Below are 21761 nucleotides of genomic sequence, written 5' to 3'. Positions count from 1 at the left end.
GAAGAGCATGTGTCTAATTTATTTAAAAATACGTTCGAAATGTTGGAGGAATCAAGGAAATAAAGACATTAACGACCCAAATAATATCGTTCTAACTTAATAAATTTAAATTCGACTCAATGCTAACTTAAATTTTGAAAAGATTAAATATTTTAAATCAAATAGAATTTTACTAGCTAGTCAGTTGAGTAAATCTAACGTGAAATTCCTATTTTAAATGTTCTTAAGCTACTCCCGGTGTCATATGCAAAAGTTACATTCTTTTTCTTTTGTATATATTAGATGAAATGATCTGTACAATTACACGGTTACAGTGGTCTCTTTCGAACAATGCCTGTCGGGACACCATAACAAACTGGTGCGGCCCCATTCAAGAAGGGGAGGGTGCAACTCTCTCTGGCCTTACCAACAAATGACCCAATCATTGCCCTGTGTTCACATACATCACCCGCTGAACCATTGTTTTCCGTCTCGACCAAATTGCTGCTTGCTCCTTTCTTTTTCGAATTGCCTTTACGGCCGCCTCCCCTTATTTTCATCGCCTCGAATTCTTTCAATAGTTGGTTGCACTGGGAACAATCTTCTGCTACATCCATTCTTTCTCTTAACCAAGCATGGAGCACGGCCTTCCCGAACCGGTCAATGTCCTTGTCTGTTACTTCCCACAAGTTGGCAATTGTAACGGGAGAACCGGCTTGTATATAGGATAGTGAAACACCTCGTGGAGCATAGCATCCGTTAAGCCTCAGTGACCCACTGCTGCAGCCCATTAACACTGAGGCAGCACACTTCTCCAGTCCCTGAATGTCATCTTTGGAAACATATTGCTCTCCTGTACCAACCGGAATCACATAAATGCATTTCTAAAATCGATGCACCGGTAAATTCGATCGGAGATGACAAGAGTAACCGGCTTACCGCTTCCATGACCGAAATATAAGTAAAGGTCATGACTTTTCAAGGCTGTAACAAGTTCTTCAGCTGTAGGCACAATCCCGGCCTTTCCCTATATGGATCATTAAGAAAATGACTTTAACATGAGCTGATATAAGGTAACAGAAAAAAATGGCTTTCCTATCATTGTAATGAGAGGAGAAAGGGGTAAATTACCTCGAATTTCTGATCCCTAAACCAGTTCTCGAATTCAGCTTGTGTGCTTCTAAGATCACCACTGGGGTTTAACAAATAAAATGCGTCCAAGGGATCTATTAGAGGGACAACAGCAGCATTCCTACTAAGTGACTCATCATGACGACGACTTCTCTCAAGTAAAATGGAGATACTGCCTACAGAAGGCATTCGATAAACCTCCTGTTGTCTTAGAATTGGTATACTTTCCCAGGGAAGCATCTGCAGAGTCCTCGTATGGTCAGTTTGTTACCATAAAAAGGGATAAATGGACTTTCAAAAGGCGAAAGGAACAATCAAACCAAGAGGATGGCAAAAGAAAAGATGTGGTGTAAAAATTTCTATTAAAGGACAACCATCTTCTTGAACCAAGATAAAATTCATGCTATATTCATATGCCCTGAGATAAAAATAAGGGTAAATTACACATTTGGTACCTGAAATTTACTCTCTCCTATTTCACTCACTGTACTTTAAATCTTTTCAATTTCCTCACTAAACTTAATACATTGAGTTTTTTTGGTCACTCAGCCGTTTCCTCACTCATGGCGTTACAAATGGGCTTTTATATAGAAGCAAAACGGCGTTGTTTTGGTGAAATTTTTGTTCTTTGAAAACGGAATCGTTTTAACGCCGTTAACTATTTAAAGGCAGAGTAACCACAAAAACTCAAGATATTAAGTTCAGTGAAAAAATTGAAAACTTTTAAAGTTCAATGAGCAAAATAGGAGAGAGAATAAAGTTTAGTGATGGAATTTGTAATTTACCCTAAATATAAATACAGAAAAAATAGAGCAATTTCACCAACCTGGACATCCAAGTCCAATATCAAAATTATTGGTTCCCTAGAGAATGTGTCCTCCCAATGAAGCTCATTCGCCACTTCATGTATTAGTCGAGAAGCCAATGTAGACACGTTATCAATGTCATTAGATCCGCAATCTTCTTCTGTGTGATGTTCAAGCATGCCAATGTAGCATCCCTTTTGCAAACACTGCTTTGAGAGACACACTTCTTCAATATCAAACTTAGCAGCTCCAAGAACAAGTTTGAGGTAACTCTCGTTTATGCCCATTTTGCATTTAGATTTCAGATTCCGCACCAGCTTCTTATGCTCAGTGTTCAAATTTTCACACTCCACACAGTCCCCGAGAAGCACATGCTTCCATGGGCCCAACCATGAATCTTCTAAATTACTGGAAAAACAGGCCATGCAAGTATTAGTTCATACATCAGTTCTCAATTCCAACAGGAAATGCAGAAAATACATATATTACAAGAAGTGCCAGAAAGAAGAGATGTTGAAGAATAATTGAATCGAGTCTTATGAGCACCAATGGAAATGGCCACTGGTGGACCAGTCCCAATCACAATTGTGCCAAAAATGGATAAACAAATACCAGACGAAAGAGATTCCCTACCTCAACAGCTTACCAAGTTGGTGATCAACCTTCTTTCTTATCGTCCACCACAAAGACCTAGTACTTTTAGTATCTTCTAAAGGACAGCCAGAAGATGTCACGTAGTTCTCTTCCAATATCACTTTAAATGCTGGAGCTACATTATCAACCACAGCGGAACCCCACGGACAATGCCACTTTTTACCTGAATACATCCGCTGACGTAATTCCTGGCAAGCTCTTGCATTCTCATCATTAGGAGCAGCATCTTCTGAAACTTCTGTATATTTTTTCCAGATTCTTTTAGCGCCAGGTTGTTATACGCAATAATTATATTGATGATTTTTAATTATAAAAATTTCTACCAAAGAAATACCTTCTAAAACTGAATCCAGAGGCAAAAGCAAAACAATAGGTTGATTCTTGGAATTCAGCCGTGACAACAGCATCCATGCATGAATTGAAGAAGGGTCAAGTAGCAATTCTTGCAATAGGCTGGTATAAGCATGGCCAAGCAAACTTATACAGATGATGGTGGTGGAAGGAAGGCCCTCATAAAAGTTCATCACAAATTGCTCAAGATCATCAACTGACTCCGGAGCAAGCCTGCAACAGAACAAAAAGAAGAAAGGATAACATTTCTTTTTCGTACGTACAAATTGAGGCTTGATGGGGTAAGGAGAAACTAAGCTAGTAAATCTTCATAAATTTTCACTTGTAGCAGCAGAAACCTTAAGGTGGATGTCTCAGTATGTGGGCAAGATGAACCAGTTGCATGCAAGTCCTGAAAATGTAAGTCCAACAACTCTATTAGAAAATTGAAATAGAAGGTGTAATAATATATTAATCTGCAGAAGGAAATAAAAAAGTGCCACCATCAATAATCAAGAAAGGTAAAATTGCAGAAGTACATAAATATAGATGATAGAAAGAGCAAATCAGAAAAGTTGGCAAGACTCCACAAATTAACACTTAGTACCAATGAAACAGAATTCGCCAGAGCATAATTAAAAATGCTACTATCATAATTAAAGATGAAGGCGACCCCGAATTCAGAATGACTATTTAGGGCAAGGCATTTCCTCTTAACATTACGGAGTGTGGCTGTGATACAATTCAACTATAACATGTATGTCAAATACCTTGACATTTGAAGACAATTTTTGGAAGCACTAAAATTTCAACTGAGAAAGAATTAACTGAAGATAATATAGCTATAGACCTATGGCAAATAACTTTTCATGATATTGTATCATCTTGAAAATTATGCCAAGGAAAGACAATATGAAGTGTGCAAGCTTACCCCAGAATCTACAAAATGTTGAGTATTAGATCTCCCAGAGGTACTAGGAAAGAATTGATTATTAAGATGTGTCCCAAGTGAAGCTTGATGAAAATATGAAGCCCAATGACTTTCAGAAAGTGCTTTGCAAGATGGCAAAGTGAAATGCTCATTAGTGGCAGAAATCAGATATACTGCAGAAAGCAATCTGGAAACCTGAGTGTTAATAAATAAAAGTTTAGCTGCCAGGGCATTAGAAAAAAGAGAGAATAAAAAGTTAAAGCAGTTAAGAGGACAAATTTATTGGGAGCGACCTGCAAATATAATAAATGGAAATTACAAGGAAACTTCCTGGAAAAACAATAAGTACCTTGAGATAAACATCACAAGTGGTAATCAATCAAATTTATTTTAATTGGATAATATTTTCCTTCATTATAGCCATGTAGTTCGGTAGGAGTTAGGAAATCTGTCAATCAAAAGTTCTAAAGAGAAATTTCATTGACTTGAGTGAACTTAACTTTTATTTCATTTGAATTTGGATGAAAAATACCTTTAGAAGAAGTAACCAGTCTCAAGTAGTTTAATGTGTCAGACTGTCTGATATTTGGTTTGATGTTATTATAGATCAGAAAATTAGGAAAAGTAATTTAATCAGGTGACAAGAAGAAGGCACCAAATTTCAAACAGGTTTGGCACTACTCATAAATTAACAGTCAAAATAGTGAACATGCTATCCTCAAGTTAAAATAAGACTATACCTAAGACTATATTAAGCTTATGCAAGCATGAGGAACAGATCAGAATAATAATAAAAAATTCAACCTTTTTGAAAAGTAGAGGAACCTCACAGCTGAGTACAAATGCTAGCTTCAGCCAGTGTATCATTTTTGATAACTGAACTTTGGAAAGATCACAGCATAAAATCCTGTTCAGAATACAAACCATGAAAAGAGGAAAAGGAACAAGTAATTAATACAAAAGACATAATTCATAATTTACTATTGTACCAGATTCCTCATTTATTTAGATACATGTAAATTTGAAAACATAAATACACGCAGATTGGTTAAAATATGTATCTTGCAACATAAAAGAGGACAACTATTAATTGAACCTGTATAGAGGTGACAGACATACAAGCACACATACCTGGTACCTTTGGAATGGAAGCTTTTCACAGTTATCCAACCTATACTGTATAGGATTGCTGCACGTTCAACAGCAAAAGTATCTCCAATGATTTCCCTTCCAATCAAATCAAGAAAGAAAGATCCTCGAGCAGAGCAACAAGTCTGTGTATACGCATTTCTGCTGACTAGGACAGATATGCTTTGCCAAATAACTTTGTGTATTTCATGTGTCTGATCACGATACCCCAAGCATTTTCCTAAAAATATGAAAACCAAATTGCAAGAAAGCATAAAGTAAATGTATGTTTTTACATTAATCAATGAGAACTGAACTGAACACCATTTATAATAAAGAGTGCATTTAATTGATAAGAAAGAAATATTTTCTTCAAGCATAAGCTTTAAACTAACTACTCTCATGATAGATCTTCCCCTAATGTATTAATTTTGGAAATATTTGGAAATATTTACAAGAATTATTTAATGGCTACTCTACCCTTTTCCTCACTCAAACAAGGCCTGGAAAAACAACTAAAAGACTGTAAAAAAATTGTAAATAGCAGAGTGCAATAAAAAAACAAAAATGCTACAATACAGTCTGTCCTACAAAAAGGAAGTCTTGAGACAGATGATCGGAGTATGATCCTATCATTCAGTGTGTTTTCCAATAAGAGCGCTGAATGTCCACTACAGCTTACTTGACTTTTGAATGAATAAAATATTTTACTTTTTCACTTCGAATTAAACAAAGCTTAATATCAAATAATTTATATACAGTAATATGATCTCAAATCGAAAGACACCTAATAGGCCAACTTACTAGTTTTTATATGTTGGCGTGCATGTGTGTTGAAATACACAATCAAATAATACCAAGGCAACTGAACCATACCTATACCAGTAAGTATCCTCGCCAAAAGTTTCCTGCGGGCATACTCCCATTTGATATTTATGAAGTTGATCAGTAACCCAGATTTCATAATCTCAGCAGGAAGGCACTGCCAACACTTGGTTCGCTTACAAATGCATGTAGTTTCACTTTTCGATTCATCCATATAGCTTTCTTTACCCAAGAGTGGTGACTCCTTTTCCCAACAAGTATCAGAGACTTTGGACACAACATTATCATTTGAGTGTTTTGAACGCCCAACTTGCACTTCACCAGTACTGCTAATGCTTTGGTTTTGAGTAGATCGATATCTAGAGCGAGTTACCCTTGAACTTTGTTCAGGTATTACTTGTTGCTCCTTCACCGCAGGTTTGGATACATTCTTAGTTTTCCTACCCTTTCTGGCACCTATTGCATCTGGTTTAGAAACAGCATTGCCAGCAACATATTCACCACTTATTATAGCAGTTCTTATCACCAGGTCCTCCGTACTTTCTTCATCACTAATGATATTTTTCCACTGAGAATGATTTAATTTCTCAAGGGCTGACTTATACAAAACTTCAGCATGAGATAATTTCTCTTTCGGGTCATTTATGACATCACTATCTGAAAGATTACGGAATAAATCACCAAGTTGCTGGTCAAGATTACCTTCCAACATCAATCTGCATCTTATGCAGGAATAACTGCTACTACTATCTACCAGAATTCTTTTGGCACCTTGCAGTTCCTGCTCCGCAAAATTCCATAGTTGTTTCTTTCGATATAATTTCCCTAATTTCATCAGAAAGTAAACTTTAAGCAAATCACCATTGCAACTGTAAGAATGAACAATTATCAATGAGACACAAAATAACAGCTGCAAAAGACTTTTATACCCAAGATAGAAGAAAAAGTAGCTTCAAATAGTGGTAAGCTCTGTGAACAGGATATACTTTTTCCCCATAATAGGAAAGATTCAGCCTCAACCCCATTTCCAGCCATTTCATTAATACATCCAACCTGGACATAGTATGTTGATCAAATAAAATAAAAAGATTCCTAAAAGGGGTAAAACATTGTAGAGAAGTAAACCAGACTGTAAGAGAGAAAAAATTAACCTGAAGAATGCTTTCAAGATAACATTGAAGCACGTTCCATGGACTAAGATAACAGCTACACAGGTTTGATGAAGAGCTGTCAAAAGACCAGACTTCACTAGCAACTATTCTGTGCACTTGAAGATTCTTTGGACCATTTATAGCCTTCTGAGCAATTTCACAATTGTCACCAGATTCCTCCTTAATCGAGAATGTAAATTTTCTTTTGAAAAGTTGACTCCGCAGTCGAAAAGCTTCTTTTGCATATGAAAGACCCTAGCAGAAAAATGGTAATTAGAAAAGAAAATTATAATAAGCAACATCAGACATGAACATAATAAGTAACAACATGAGTAAGATTTTCATGGTAAAAAAAATTGAATTTATTAAAATGTAACAGGATAAGGAAATTTAAAGAAAGAGATAAAAAATATGTTAGATCATGCCAAAATTTGAAATCAACCTCAAATAACCGTCCACTGGAGATGTGTCTTTCACACAAATCATAGTAGAGATACCCCGCAAGGAAGAGCGAATAACTACGCACAGGATCCTATGAGAGCAGCAGACAGATAACTGATCAATTCAGTCAATGGTATAAAAAGTTATATAAAAATTGTAGCATTTACTTGAAATCTGACATGACTTACACTTGCAATGAGTTCAGAAACAACCAAATTTATATTGTTAGCTGACACAGCTGATTGTGAATTGCTTTCATCATTTTTCAAGCCTTGGATGCAATTGTTAAAGAAGCATGTGATGTTCTGTTGGAACGCAATAAGCCCTGGTTGGGACCCACTTAAACATTTTATCCAGAAATCAACAGTTTTGGAACTTTCTCCACACTGCTCAGATAAATTTGTGATGAATGACTCATTTACCGGAGAAACGCAGAGTGCATGACTAAGCCGCCTACACTCCCAGAGGTTGGCTGCACATTTTCCAAGTTCTGCATTGTTCAGTTTGTATATTCTCATTATCAGTTTATATATGTTGCAGTGTAATTTTGTGTAACCCTGCAGATAAAAAGGTAAGAAAGAAACAACCATAAGTAAAACAGTTAATAGATTTTCATGACTAAAAGATAAAGTCAGTCATAACTATAAGCACACCTTCACTGATAGCAAATCAAGTATATTATATAGCAGTTGCAGTGTGTTTCCGGACACAATTTTGAGCTCATCGCCCATGAAACAACTATTAGGAATGAATATCCTTGACCAAAGATTTAAGGCAGCACAGATATGCTGATAAACTTCCTGTTTTTTGGTGAAAACAAAGTATGAACAGTCAGTAATTTTGAAATTTATCACTATTATTGACCAAAACATATAGTCAAGCCTAAAGAATGACTAAGCAATAATTAGTCAAATCTGGAGACCTTTTTATACAAAAATACCTCGGAGTTTGGTTCAGCTTCCTGAGTGCATAGTGCAAGTAAGCCATACGCAGCAGCTAATTGATGGCAGGCTGGAGTTCCAGCATTACATTTTTCACCATAAAAGTTCTTCTGTTTAAAAAATACTTCAAGTTTGTGATTTGATTCAACGCCAAAAAGAAGCAATAGAATTACAACTAATATCAATAGGAAAAAAATAAAGAAGCAATCCCATGCAGAACTCAAAACCTCACCATAATAGATATAGCTTCAGACAAGCACCATATACAGTCATTTAAAGCTTCAATCCCATTAGCCCTTAGTGTTCTTCCCTTTCTAATTAAAATTTTTGCTCTCTGTAAAGGATTATCTTTTATGTCATAATCATCTTGCATAAGTAAATCGATAACTTTCATTTGCATTCTCTGACAAAAATCTGGGTACACATGAGTCATTTCTTGATATGCAATAAGCTCCTGAAATTGGAAAAATCATTCATTGATCATAAGCAAGAAGAATAGAAAATACCTAGAAGGGCTATTTTTCCAATAAAATAATTTCAGATATGAACCTGCTCTAAAATTTTGCCAATTGCCCTCTTTGACACTTCCAAAGAAGACAGCAGCATACAACATAAAGTTGGAGCACTATCCTCTAAATCCATGTTTTTATGAAGTTTACATTGTATCTGAAATCAAATGAACAATTGGCCATCATAACAAAAATATGCAGAAAAACAGACCGAGATTTGAAGATTATACCTTAACCCATTGTCTTATCAAAGGCATAGGACTTGACAACTGTCTAAACAAATTTTCAAGAGTGGACCAGTTTTCAAGGCTCTCCACAATAATTCTTTCCACCTTAAGATTTCCACATGCATGGAGAACTTCCAAAAGAAAAGCAGTTCTACTACATGCATCAGAAACCAAATCTTTAATAGAATCTTCTGACAAATGATCATCAGAACTTTTCTTTTGAGTATACATCTCACAGAGAAGCTGAATATTTGTCCATGATGCTCTATGAGAAAGTTTTAAAGCCTTCAATGCCTGCAAAGGTTGGATTGATAACTTATATGAACAAGGAACTTAGACGCAAAGCAAATGAACTGGCAAGGATGCTTCCAAACATGAACATCAACATGCAGATGCCAGATCCAACATAAATAAGTATGCATGAAAATAGCTTCAATCACACAGAAATGAAATAGGTTCATTTAGAAATTAAAAACTAATAGGATTCACCAACCATGCAAAAGAACTGTTATATAATACGATAGCCTTAACATCCACAAATTTCAAAGATTAAGTACCTCTTCAATCTGCTTATTTCTGTACACAAGAACACCAATATTATATAGAGAGATATAGACGTATTTTAGCCCTTGAGATTGAATCCAACTGCTGCCAACTATTTGCTTAATGTAACCCACACTCTTCTGAAATATAAAAGGGAAAACAAATCAGCAACTGTAGAAATTTAATAGACATCATCTCATCCAAAATTAGTCAATAAATTAACCATGTTTTGTACAGATAAGTTTAACTGACCGGAATATTAAGCTTTGTACAGATGGAAACAATAAATCCGGCCACAATTATACTGGGTACCAACACTTCATCATCATCAAATCCTTCTCCCTTTGCTTCAGATGTACAGCTGCAAGGGTAAGTAAGAAAATTTAGACGACCATTGTATTCATAACTGATTTATGTAAATAATGATTTCCCATATATTTTAAAAAATATGTTACAAATAATTTTATTACCATTTAGACTAAATTCAACATCATCCATAGTTGGGCATGTATCAACTCAAATCCGTAAACACGATGATACATCATCGGTTGATATTGTAACCTTCTAATAATGACCCAAAAAGTACATAATTCTTTAAAGTTGCATAATTAGAATAATATCAGCATACACAAGCAAAGAGAATGTCATATTTAGAAGGCATAAGATTATGTCCTTTAGTCACCTAGATACAAAGAAAAATTAACACTCCTTTGACTACAAAGTCAAATTGTAATTGTAATCACATTTGGTTATAACAAAGCAAAATTAGTCCATCCAAGACAGAAATAGGCTTACCTTTCAAGAGAGAAGAAACTATCACAGAACTGATAAAAGGCGTCCTGGATAATGCAAAGGTTGCTAGAATCAGATGAAGCTTTGGTTTCAGCAAGTATCTGTTTTTTCTCTGCATTTACTAGTTCAGCAAGCGGCTGACACAAGAATTTCAGTGTATTATGGTACATCAGTAGATAAACCTTTCTCTCTCCACAGGCCACAAAATTTTTACATTCAACGTCAGATGCTAAGCTAGTCTCAACTTTGCCAGTGCTACAGAAATTTCCAAGTAAAGCAGACAAAGTGTGCAGCTTATCCCTTTCAAGAACCAAAATATCAATAGCTGAATCATCTTCTGCACCTTTGGAAGTGGTACGATTATCATATTTCAGCTTAACATTGTGCTCAGAAAAATCTAGCCCAATTGCATAAAGCCTCAATATTAGATCAACAGGGATTGTAGCCTGTGAAATTTTACCAAATTTAATAACATAACTTAGGGCATCTTATCCAAATAAATAAAATAGGTACAAATCCAATCCGCAGAAAAGCTGAAGTCAAGCAACATACCTCACGAAAATCACCTGCTATGTCATTTAAATGTTTCGCTAGAGTGCTACAAAAAGTTGCACCAGCAGCTCGACATTTATAGGCACAGTAATCAACAAGTTCAACAAACTCTATTGCATTATTATCTAGATCAACCTGCCAACAAATAAGTTAATAAATAAATCACAATGTAAGAAATATACATCAGCTATGAAGCCCTAAGATGGTTGAAATTATACATTAAAATAATTTAAAAAAACTAACTGAAAAGGTTAAAAATGAGCGAGTAAAGCAAAATTATGTGTGGAATAACTAGTAGCAGTTTAGGAAGAATATTTGGTATATCTCAAATTATTGACTAAGCCAAATAAAAAGAACAATGATATGTAAACAAAACAGAATGACACCATCATTCATACAGACCACCTTCAAAAACAGCATCATAGGTCTTCAAGTAATGGTTTCAAAAGCTGATACATAAATTCCAGTTTACGATGCACAATAACTGCTTAATTGGAAAGGTTCAAAAGGGTACAGAAGGAATGCAGGTATCAGCATTCCGAACAAGAAACATATTTATAACGTTACTATCATGTGACACTACTATCAGCATTGGTGTTGGGGAACTATTGGCTGGAACATGAATTTATAGTCAAAACTTGCACGCATACAAAAATCCTAGAATTGTTGAAGCTAAATGACTTATTCCACATATTCCTCAACCATTCTAAAACGTTATATAGTCTATCTTACCTTGCATTCACGGGACGTGGATGCTAACAAAAACGTTACTAAGGCAATCTGAACTGAGCTATTGGTTCTCTCTAGCGAGAACAATGAGGAACATATTCTGCGGGTAAACTGCAAATGTAAAAATTAGAAGATTTAAAAAAAACAATAAACATGTATGTTTGGCTAAATATTAAGTAAAAGCGTATACCTTATAAACTTGATCCTTCATCATTGACCTAGCATACTCGGCCAAACATTCAATGCAAAACCGTCGTACCAACTCCAAGCCAAAATGATTAATCTCCTCAACCAAAAACCGACAGCATCTGCCCAGAAAAGTAACAAGAACATTGTGCGATTTCTCAACAACGTCGGAGTCTAATGCCCTGTAAAGACTCACACACACAAAAAAACAATAAATAAGCAAATCATTTCGCGAAAGTATTTAAGTAAATCAAGAAATTCAATACCTGCACCAAGGCCTCACTTGTTCCACCAAAGCAAGAACCCTTTCATATTTCCCATAATCTTTACTGTGTCCCATGGCCACATTTTTCACTACAGAAGCCACTGCTTCGACCACAATAGATCCAAACTTCGAATCTCCGCCAGCAACATCGATATTCGGAACAACTTCACCTTTTGACTTAGCTTCCCCTCTAAGCCTCTCCAAAACCCTGAGTGCTTCGCTCTCTCCATCATCGTACCGTCCCCAGGAATGCAAACAGTAAACGAGCTTCAACCTCTGGATCTGAACCAAGTGCGCGCCGCCGGCTATCTGCGAAGAGACGAACTCAAGACATGTTATGCAAAGTCGGTAAGTCTCGAAGAAATCACCGAGAGAGGATTTCTGTTGTTCGGTAGGGTTTTGTATGTAGATGCGCTTGTAGATTATCGGGAAGGATTTGGAAATGAAGGACAAGAACTGTTTGGCGAGCGAGCGGACGGCGGCTTCGTCGGGTTTCTTCTTTTTGGAATTCGCGAGAGTGTAGATGGGACGTAGGTAGTCAGAGACCAGTGAGTGGATGATTTTGGAATCGCCGGCGGTCTGTAGATCGGAGAGGATGGACGATTCAGTTGGAGTGGCCATTGAGAATGAAAATGGAAAAAGGTTCGAAGATAGGAATAAAATTTTGGGGGAAAAGCGTATAAGAAAGAGAAAGCCCGCTTAAAGGATGTTCAAATATTTTTCCCATTTGGAATGTAAAGTAAATATAGGGTGAGAGGTAATAGCAGGTTTGCCCCCTCTACTTTATAAAATATTCTAATATGATATCCCTAATTTTTAATGTCTAATTTAATACTTCAACATTTCATTTCATTTATCAATATGGTAACAACGTTAAGATAAGAATGGGCGTTTGACGTAATGAATTTATTAACTACTATTTAAGTTAGTAACGAAAATTTTAAAAATAAAAAAGTATTAAAAATAATAAATAAAATAAAATTATTAAATATGTCATTTATATATAATAAATGAATTAATAATAAAATTTGACTAAAATATAAATTTAACTAGTAAATTGATACTTTAAGCGACTTCGATGGTTAAAAAGAATGTTGTTATTTCTAAATATTCTACGTTAGAGCATATGTATTTGTAAAATGTGTGTTGTCATTGGCTAAGATATGGTTTGAACAATTTAAAAATAAAATAAAATCCATATATTATTTCAAATGAAAAAAATACAACATTTTTTATCATTATGAGAAAAAATGATGAAATTTAAGTACTAACATGTGAATTAAGAAAAAGAACATGAGATGGATGTAAGACTGAGTTTTTTATTGAGTTGAGTTGTGTTGAGTCAAAAAGATTTTAAGTTATTCGAGTTGATAAATTATATTTTTAAAAATATAGTCGGAGTTTATAAAATTCTACCGGAGTCAATTCGATTTGTTCAAATTTATATTTTAATTTAATTGTAAAATATGTATAATATTATTGTATTACTTAATTATAATTTAAAAGATTTTCTATAATCATATGCAATATATATATATATATTCATATTTTTTATATGTGATGTACATATATCATATAGAATTGAAGGATTCGACTCAAACTTTGAAAATAATTATTAAAAATTAAGTTATTTTTTAACTTTTATTTTATAACTTGACTCAAATTTAAATTTTTTAAAAATCAAAATTATTTATATAATTATAAATCAAATTAATTTAAATCGAATCGAGTCAACAAAAACATTTTTCTTCGTGGCAAATTTTACTCATCCTTACAAGAAAGTGTACATAAATTTCATTTCTCATTTTTTTTTAATTATTATTTAGGTTTAATATGAAAATAAATGCTTAAATTATACCATTTTTCTCATGTACATGCATAAATTTTTTTCGTTCAATCAATATATCTAACATTACAAACATATTCATTTTAGGTATTCAAATCGTAAATATCGTTAAAAATTTATATTAAGTGTCACCTGTCACGTATTCATGTTCTAATAACTTTGAGATTTTTTATTTAAAATAGAAAGACAAAAAATATAATTTAAAAAATCAAAATTTCCTCAATCTTAAAAAAACCTCAAACTTTTAAAACCTTAATTTTAATTCTTTTATCACCTTCGATTGATATTGTCAATTGTCCGAACACCAAATAACGTGTGACCTACCAACCACCTACAGCCAAAAACTCTATACTTCTGTAATCGGCCGAACATCTAAAAATGATGTTAATCAACTGTTTCACTTTCGTTAGTCTTTTGTCGTTTGAAAAGATTGCATGGGGATACAGAGAAAGAGGGGGAGGGGATGGTGTGGGGAGGAATTATTTTTTATTTTTAATAATATTTTATTTTTAGAAATAAATAAATTTTTAAAATTTTATAAAAACAACATGTGTTATTTAACTATAAATTTTAACAGTTATTACAATCAAGACTCCTAAAAACATAATGTTAAAAACGTTAAACACTTCAATTGATTGAAAAAGAATTTAAACACTTATTTTGAAACAAAAATATAATTTAAACACTTATTTTTATATTAAATATATTATTTAATCTCATTGTTTCCATATTGTAACACCCTACAACGGTACGACACGCAGTTGACTGATTTAATGTGCTACACGAAATCACTGAAGTGACTAACCAATTTTAAACTTACTTTCTAATGCTTTAAAAGAACCATAAAATAAACTGAAATATAATAAAAATCTTTTCACTTAGGAGTTCTAAAATAAAATATTTACACTTCAAAAATATTACAGATCAACTTTACTGAATCTACGAATCAACTGAATAATAATGCTTACAAATATACATGCCCAAATAAAAACGTTGAGACGTACATCTGATCTACACTAGACTGGTCTGAACCTTGGTCTATCTACTGCTTCCCAATTACTTTATCTACTAACCTGCCCTCGGAAACATCTTAGCTCAACGCCACACTAACAGCTAAAACATACTAATTGCATCACTGAAATCCCAAGCTATCAAGTCTACTGGTATAAGGTCTACTGCTATATGTTATTTTCCACTAGCCCACTCCTTGAGTGTTGGACCTTGCGCCCAAGCTAGTATGCTTTAAAACTGTTTTAGTGAGTATTCTCGAATACTCACTCTCTAAGCTATGGTATACATCATGGTGCGACTGAGGGTTCTCTATCTTGGAGCTCACACATCCCTCTAGTCTACCCTTGATATGGTCCCCAGAAGTCTCTGCATCATAAACCATACCCCTTACTAACCCACTATTTCTTCTAAAGAGTGTTAAGGCCTAGACTAGGGATGGCAATGGGTCGGGTCGGGTCGGGTTTTTGGGCCACCCGACCCGACCCGAGAAGAAAGGGTTTTTCACCCGTGACCCGACCCGACCCGACGAAATTAAGGTTTCACCTGACCCGACCCGACCCGAATATATGACTTAGAAACCCGACCCGACCCGACCCGAAATAATAATAAAAAAAAATTTATTCAATGAAAACAGTGACTTAATTGAAAAAAATTATATATGGAGGGACATTATTGTAATTATCCCTAAATATATAGGATAAAATTATATATATTTTTCGGGTCGGGTCGGGTCGGATTTTTTTCACCCTAAACCCGACCCGACCCGAACAGTACATTTAAAAAAAACCCGACCCGACCCGATTGAGTCGGGTCGGGTCGGAACCCGTCGGATTCGGGTTGAGTTGCCATCCCTAGCCTAGACAAACATAGTTAGTCATAAGGGTTTCGGCCCTACCTAAGGATATCCGGACTGAATCTATACTGTCGACTCTACTATCTTTTCTAAAAGAACTCGGGTGTCCAAGTAATTTTCCTGAGCATTCAAACAAAGCTAGTCTTATTTCACCATACTTTATTCTCGTTTCTACGTTTGAATTAAACAATAATAAATGTTCTCACTTGTAGTCTTATTTGAGAGAAATTATAAGCTTTTGGAAACCTCACTTACTTCTATATTTTCTTTTGACTTAAAGCCCATTTCTCAACATTGGTATCGATATTGGCCTTACAATATCGATACCCTCGCTTGCCCTTTACACTTACTCGTGATTTAATGCTCAAACCATACCCTTAGTATCGATATTGTCCTTATAACGTCAATACCCTCTCTGTAGTATCGATACCCCTATAACTATTTCATCCATTTTAACCCAACTTTAAACACCTTTTATAACACTTATTCTAGTGTTTTACACCTATTCGATTCCATTTATGGTCATATTATGGGTCTAGGGCCTCTCGGGTAACGTTTTGACCAAAATAGACTTCTGCAAAAGTTTCGATACTTTATATAAGTAACGATACTTTTAAACATTATGTTCTTCCTAGTTTTGAAACTTTATGGGAGTTTCAAAATTATAACCCAAAGTTTCGATGCTCTTACCTAGAAACTCACGAATCTGCCCAAAACGAAGAACAGATATCGATACTATCGATACTCTACATGCAAAAGTCATGAAACAAGTACTAAAAAGTCTATTTTTCAATCACAAATACCTTAGTGAGGTCTTCAAACATGCTTAAAGTTTTATGTGAATATAAAGAGCATAAATAAGGCTTTATACCATGCTTATAACAACAAATGAATAATCTACCATGGAAATTGCTAAACAAGCTTTAAACTTAACTTTCTAACACATTTTAACTTTTCATGATCTACACTTGGTATGAAAAAGCTATAAGTTCATCCATTTTAACCCAACTTTAAACACCTTTTATAACACTTATTCTAGTGTTTTACACCTATTCGATCCAATTTATGGTCATATTATGGGTCTAGGGCCTCTCGGGTAACGTTTTGACCAAAATAGACTTCTGCAAAAGTTTTGATACTTTATATAAGTAACGATACTTTTAAACATTTTGTTCTTCCTAGTTTTGAAATTTTATGGAAGTTTCGAAATTATAACCCAAAGTTTCGATACTCTTACCTATAAACTCACGAATCTGCCCAAAATGAAAAACAAATATCGATACTATCCCTATAGTATCGATACTCTAACTGCAAAAGTCATAAAACAAGTACTAAAAAGTCTATTTTTCAATCCCAAAGACCTTAGTGAGATCTTCAAACATGGTTAAAGTTTTATGTAAATACAAGGATCATAAATAAAACTTTATAACATGCTTATAACATAGAAATTGTTAAACAAGCTTTAAACTTAACTTTCTAACACATTTTAATTTTTCATGATCTACATTTAGTATGAAAAAACTATAAGTATATTACCTTACTGCCTTTGGCTGTTAAAACACCTCTTGAAACAACTAGCATTCATCCTACCTTCAAGAAAAACTCATTTTGAAAACTAATTCTAAAACTTAAAATGGAAATTAAAACAAAGGCGAACAAAGCTGTTAATTTGACTAACTTTTTCCTTCCTTATTTTTTCCTCCTGGTTTTCTGATAGTTTTTTTAAAATTTGATTCCCTGAATTGCGAACACCAAGAGAATTGAGGGACGACGTAGCCTCGATAGCCGTACGATTGAGATTATCTTTACTTTTTTTAATCTGATTTAGATTGTTAGCGACTGATAATCCTTATGATAATCTGAGAATTTTCTTTTCCTTTCACTTTGTTACTGAACTGTTCATAGTAGGAAATAGAGAGAGAGAGAGAGAGAGAGAGAGAGAGAGAGAACCTGTTTTTTCAGAGGGTTTGATGAAGGGATATGAATATTTTAGGGTTCAAAATTTCTAGTTATTTACAATATTGGGTCTAGGTTCTTCATTCAAAGCCGTCTCGTTTTGTACTTTCTTGTTGAAATGATAGAACTGTCATCTTAGACATGTGGAGGTCTTGGTCTTCTTAGTTTGTTCTTGTCTGGTTTTGAAGCACTCTAGAAGCAGCCCTTATATTGAATTTGGAATAGGAATATAAAGGGAGGAAATAACCGGGTCATTTGAATTGCAGAAGTTCTTGTTTTGAGTGTTACCGTTTTTAGAAGAATTTTTGGAAAATCTTCAAGTATATTTTATTACTCAGCAATGCCATGATCATAGTTTCTTTGAATTATTGACTTGATTGGCTTGTTTGATAACCTTGAAAGTGTATATTGTATAGGAGGAACACGAAGGACAAACTTAGTTACAGTGTAAAGAAAAGAATTCTGAAATTGCGAAATTTTGGTTTTAATAGTTAGAAACTTTGAAGTACAAGTTAAGGTATTTGATGGGTGAAACTGGATTTAAGGGAGCATAACATTTTTGGAATTTGAGAAGTTTAACCTGGAAATAGAGAAACAGAATTTGAATTTTTTTTCTTTATGATCATGTTTTGTGAGAGTTATGGAAAGAATGAGCCTTCAATGATACCAGAATGGTTGAAGAGCGGGGGATGTCTTACTGTTATTTTTTTCCCTATGTAGTTGCCTGCAACTTCATTTTGCTTGAAAAAAAAGAACATTATTGTAATTATTGTAAAGTTTCTTCTTTATTTTATATTTAGAGGTGGGTCTAAAAGTTGTTGTTTTTCTCTGTAGTTGCCTGCAACTTGTTTGCCTAGTTTCTGATGGCACTGTTGACAGTTAGCAAAATTTGAGATTTATCTTCTTGTAATTCTTTTCATGCAAAATTGAAAATAAATTTATAATTTCTAATCTTCGATTCTTTTTTCCCCCCATATAAAATCATTCTGCATTGAAGCATGCCAGAAATAAGTTGTTTGTTGACAGTGATAGTGATATAGAATGGGCATCTGGTTTGGATAGGCCCTCTTATGTCTATTCTAGGAGGAGTTCTAGTAGAAAAGGATCTTCTGACTCACTGGCTTATAGCAATTTTGCTAAAGGCAACCGGGAAAGGGATTGGGAAAAATTTACTAATGGTTATCATGACTGGAAGAATGCTGTTCTTAGGAACCGAAACTATTCTGATTCTCTGGATAACCTGCTGCCAAGCATATCTGAGAAGGATGTCTTACAGCGTAACAGTCTATGGTAATTGGCAAGCACAGTGACAGATGGCCAAGGAAAGTGACAAATGAATCTAGTAGCAACAGAAAAAGCCATCATGACAGTGGTAATGGTAAGATCAGCACATCTATCCATGATAAATTTGCATTTGAACGTGATTTTCCTTCGCTTGGTGCTGAAGAAAGACCGGTGGGGTCTGAAATAGGAAGCACTTCATCTCCTGGCTTGAGTAATAAATCCACGTTCGAACATGATTTTCCTTCACTTGGTGCTGAAGAAAGACAACTTGGGTAGGAAGAGTTTCATCTCCTGGTTTGAGTAATCCTGGGCAGAGCTTTCCCTTGGGGATCAAACCTGGCACTGGCAGGACATCAGCTCTTGCAGACATTTCTGTGGGTGTGGGAAGCAGTGGCAGAGGTGTGGCAGTTGCTTCACTAAATGCTTCTGCAGGCTCAACTCCAATTACAGCGACGAGCCTTAATATGGCTGAAGCAGTTGCTCAGGGGCCTTCTTGTGCTCGCACACCTCCCATGGCAAACAATTCTTCTGTACTTAGTTTATTCACTAGAAACTATACGAGTGCTGAAATAAGATCTGATGTGTTCCTTCTAGTTTTTTTTGTTTTAAATAGATTAATGATTCTTTCCGATTCGCAGGACATAGTTATTTTTCCTCAGCCCTATAATTAAGTATAATTCGAGGATAATATTATTTCCGTCTGATTAAAGAAACTAATTTGGGTCGGGCCAACTATTACTATTTTTTTCTTTTTTTCTTCATTTATCATCACCTTCGAGAAGTGATGGGTTCTCGATTACCTCAACTAATAAAATTGTGACAAAGATTGATTTTATTCATAATTTTATTTATATGTTGTATTAGTTAATTTAAAATTATAATCCACACGTATATACTACTTGTAAGATTTAAGATTAAATATACAAAAGATGTTCAATCTATATCATTTTTTAATTTAGTTTTTTACGTTTATTTTATTTTAATTTAATATTTAATATTTTATTCCTTAACTCAAAATTAATCCAATCGTGACGATCGTTAAATTTAACTGTTAACCAATTAAAAATGTCACATGATATATTTTTTAACGTAAAATATATAAATAATTTCTAAACTTTTAAAACGCTTACATTTTAATCACTCCGTTAATCTCATCATCCTCCTCCTGTTCATCATTTTAAGCCATGGATCTACCACCTTCCTATGCCCCTAGGCTACGACTGATGTGTAGCTACAGCGGCCGCATTGTCTCACTCCCCAAACCAAATCACTTTACTATTCCGGCGGTGAAAACCGCTTACTTACCATCCCACCACCGACAACTACACCATCACACTTACACTTTCTTCCCTTACCACCCACGTCTCCACCTTTCTCCGCCTCACCATCCCATTTACTCTCAAATACCAACTTCCAAATCACGACCTCGACTCGCTCATTTTTGTCTCGATCGAATATGATCTCCAAATCACTTTTTCCAGTTGGCAATGGCAATAAAACTGAGTTGACTCATCCAAAACGAGAGAGTTGGTTTGTTGATGCTTTAAGCAGTACAAGAGAGGGGTTTGGAGGTGAAAGTGGTGAACAAGCTGAGTCCATTCCTTTGGAAACTTCTTCTTCTTTTGGTTTTATTTCTTCTTCGCTTTCCTTGTCTAGTTTGCCTCCAATCGAACTAGACAATGAAGACCCAAGTTTGTTTTTATGACCTTGGTATTGAATCAGGAGAGGTGAGTGGTGAGGGAAGGAAGTGTAAGTGTGGTGGTGTAGTTATCGGCGGTGGGGATGGTAAGTAAGCGGTTTTCACCGCTGGAATAGTAAAGTGATTTAGTTTGGGGACGTGAGACGATGCGACGGATGTAGCTACACATCAGTCGTAGTCAGGGCAGACACAGAACAAAAATTAAGGGATTATACAAAAAAAATTCTTATAATTTTTGTAGGGGTTGCACAATATTAAAAGTGACACTTATATTAATTAAAAAAATTAAAAAAAATTAACATTAAGTAGATAATTTTGTTGTATAATTTTTTTTTTCTATAAGAATTTATCTGAAATATAGGAATTCTACCTAAAAATCACAAAAAATATATATATAAATACTAAAATAATATCATTTGATCAATATTCCTCATAATTTGAGGGATTACTCGGGTTACCCCTGGCAACCCCGAAGTTCGCCCCTGGTCGTAGCTTAGGGGCAGAGGAAGGTGTTAGCAAAATATTACAGCGAATCAAGCTTAAAATAATGGAGGAGGAGGAGTTTAACGGGGTGACAAAATGCAAGCGCATAAAAATTTGGGGACTATTTCTATATTTTATTCTAAAAAAATATGTTAGGCAGTATTTTTAATGGGTTAACAATTAAATTTAATGGGCTGTCACATCTAGACACATTTTGAGTCAAAGAATATAACTTTATGTATCAAACTGAAACAAAATAAATGTTAGATACTAAACTGAAAAAATGAGCATAAGTAACTTTTGTATTTTTAAGCCTAAGATTTATATGATAAATAAATAATTAAATTATATAATTAAAGTATATACTACTTGTAAGATTTTAGCTTGTTCTTCATGCACATATCTATTCTTATAAATACTTACTATTCTTAAAATCATTCATTAACTTCTCGTAAATATTCAACGAACATGTCTATCAAACCATTTTAGTTTGTTCTTCATGCACAAAT

General features: G+C 34.5%; 1 protein-coding gene across 1 annotated transcript; it reads right to left on the bottom strand.

Moving 5' to 3' along the window:
* Nucleotides 1-300: 300 nt before the first annotated feature.
* On the bottom strand, nt 301-12780 carry LOC120145063 (separase-like). The gene is made up of 27 exons (XM_039158966.1): nt 12122-12780; nt 11860-12037; nt 11673-11780; nt 10941-11075; nt 10392-10834; nt 9849-9957; nt 9611-9736; nt 9057-9347; nt 8867-8983; nt 8550-8771; nt 8317-8427; nt 8030-8176; nt 7565-7933; nt 7378-7467; nt 6936-7190; nt 6714-6837; nt 5836-6609; nt 4963-5200; nt 4636-4738; nt 3832-4026; nt 3260-3312; nt 2905-3134; nt 2550-2808; nt 1937-2324; nt 1111-1350; nt 919-1006; nt 301-832 (listed from the first exon to the last, which is right to left on the bottom strand). Exons 1-27 carry the CDS (start codon nt 12739-12741, stop codon nt 309-311), a joined length of 6537 nt encoding a protein of 2178 aa, XP_039014897.1. The 5' UTR covers nt 12742-12780; the 3' UTR covers nt 301-308.
* Nucleotides 12781-21761: the final 8981 nt, after the last annotated feature.

The sequence above is a fragment of the Hibiscus syriacus genome, unplaced genomic scaffold (genome assembly GCF_006381635.1).
Source record: "Hibiscus syriacus cultivar Baekdansim isolate YM2019G1 unplaced genomic scaffold, ASM638163v2 tig00110893_pilon, whole genome shotgun sequence".
Classification (NCBI taxonomy): domain Eukaryota; kingdom Viridiplantae; phylum Streptophyta; class Magnoliopsida; order Malvales; family Malvaceae; genus Hibiscus; species Hibiscus syriacus.
Note: the sequence above shows the minus strand (reverse complement) of the source record. Positions and strands in the feature narration are given on the sequence as shown.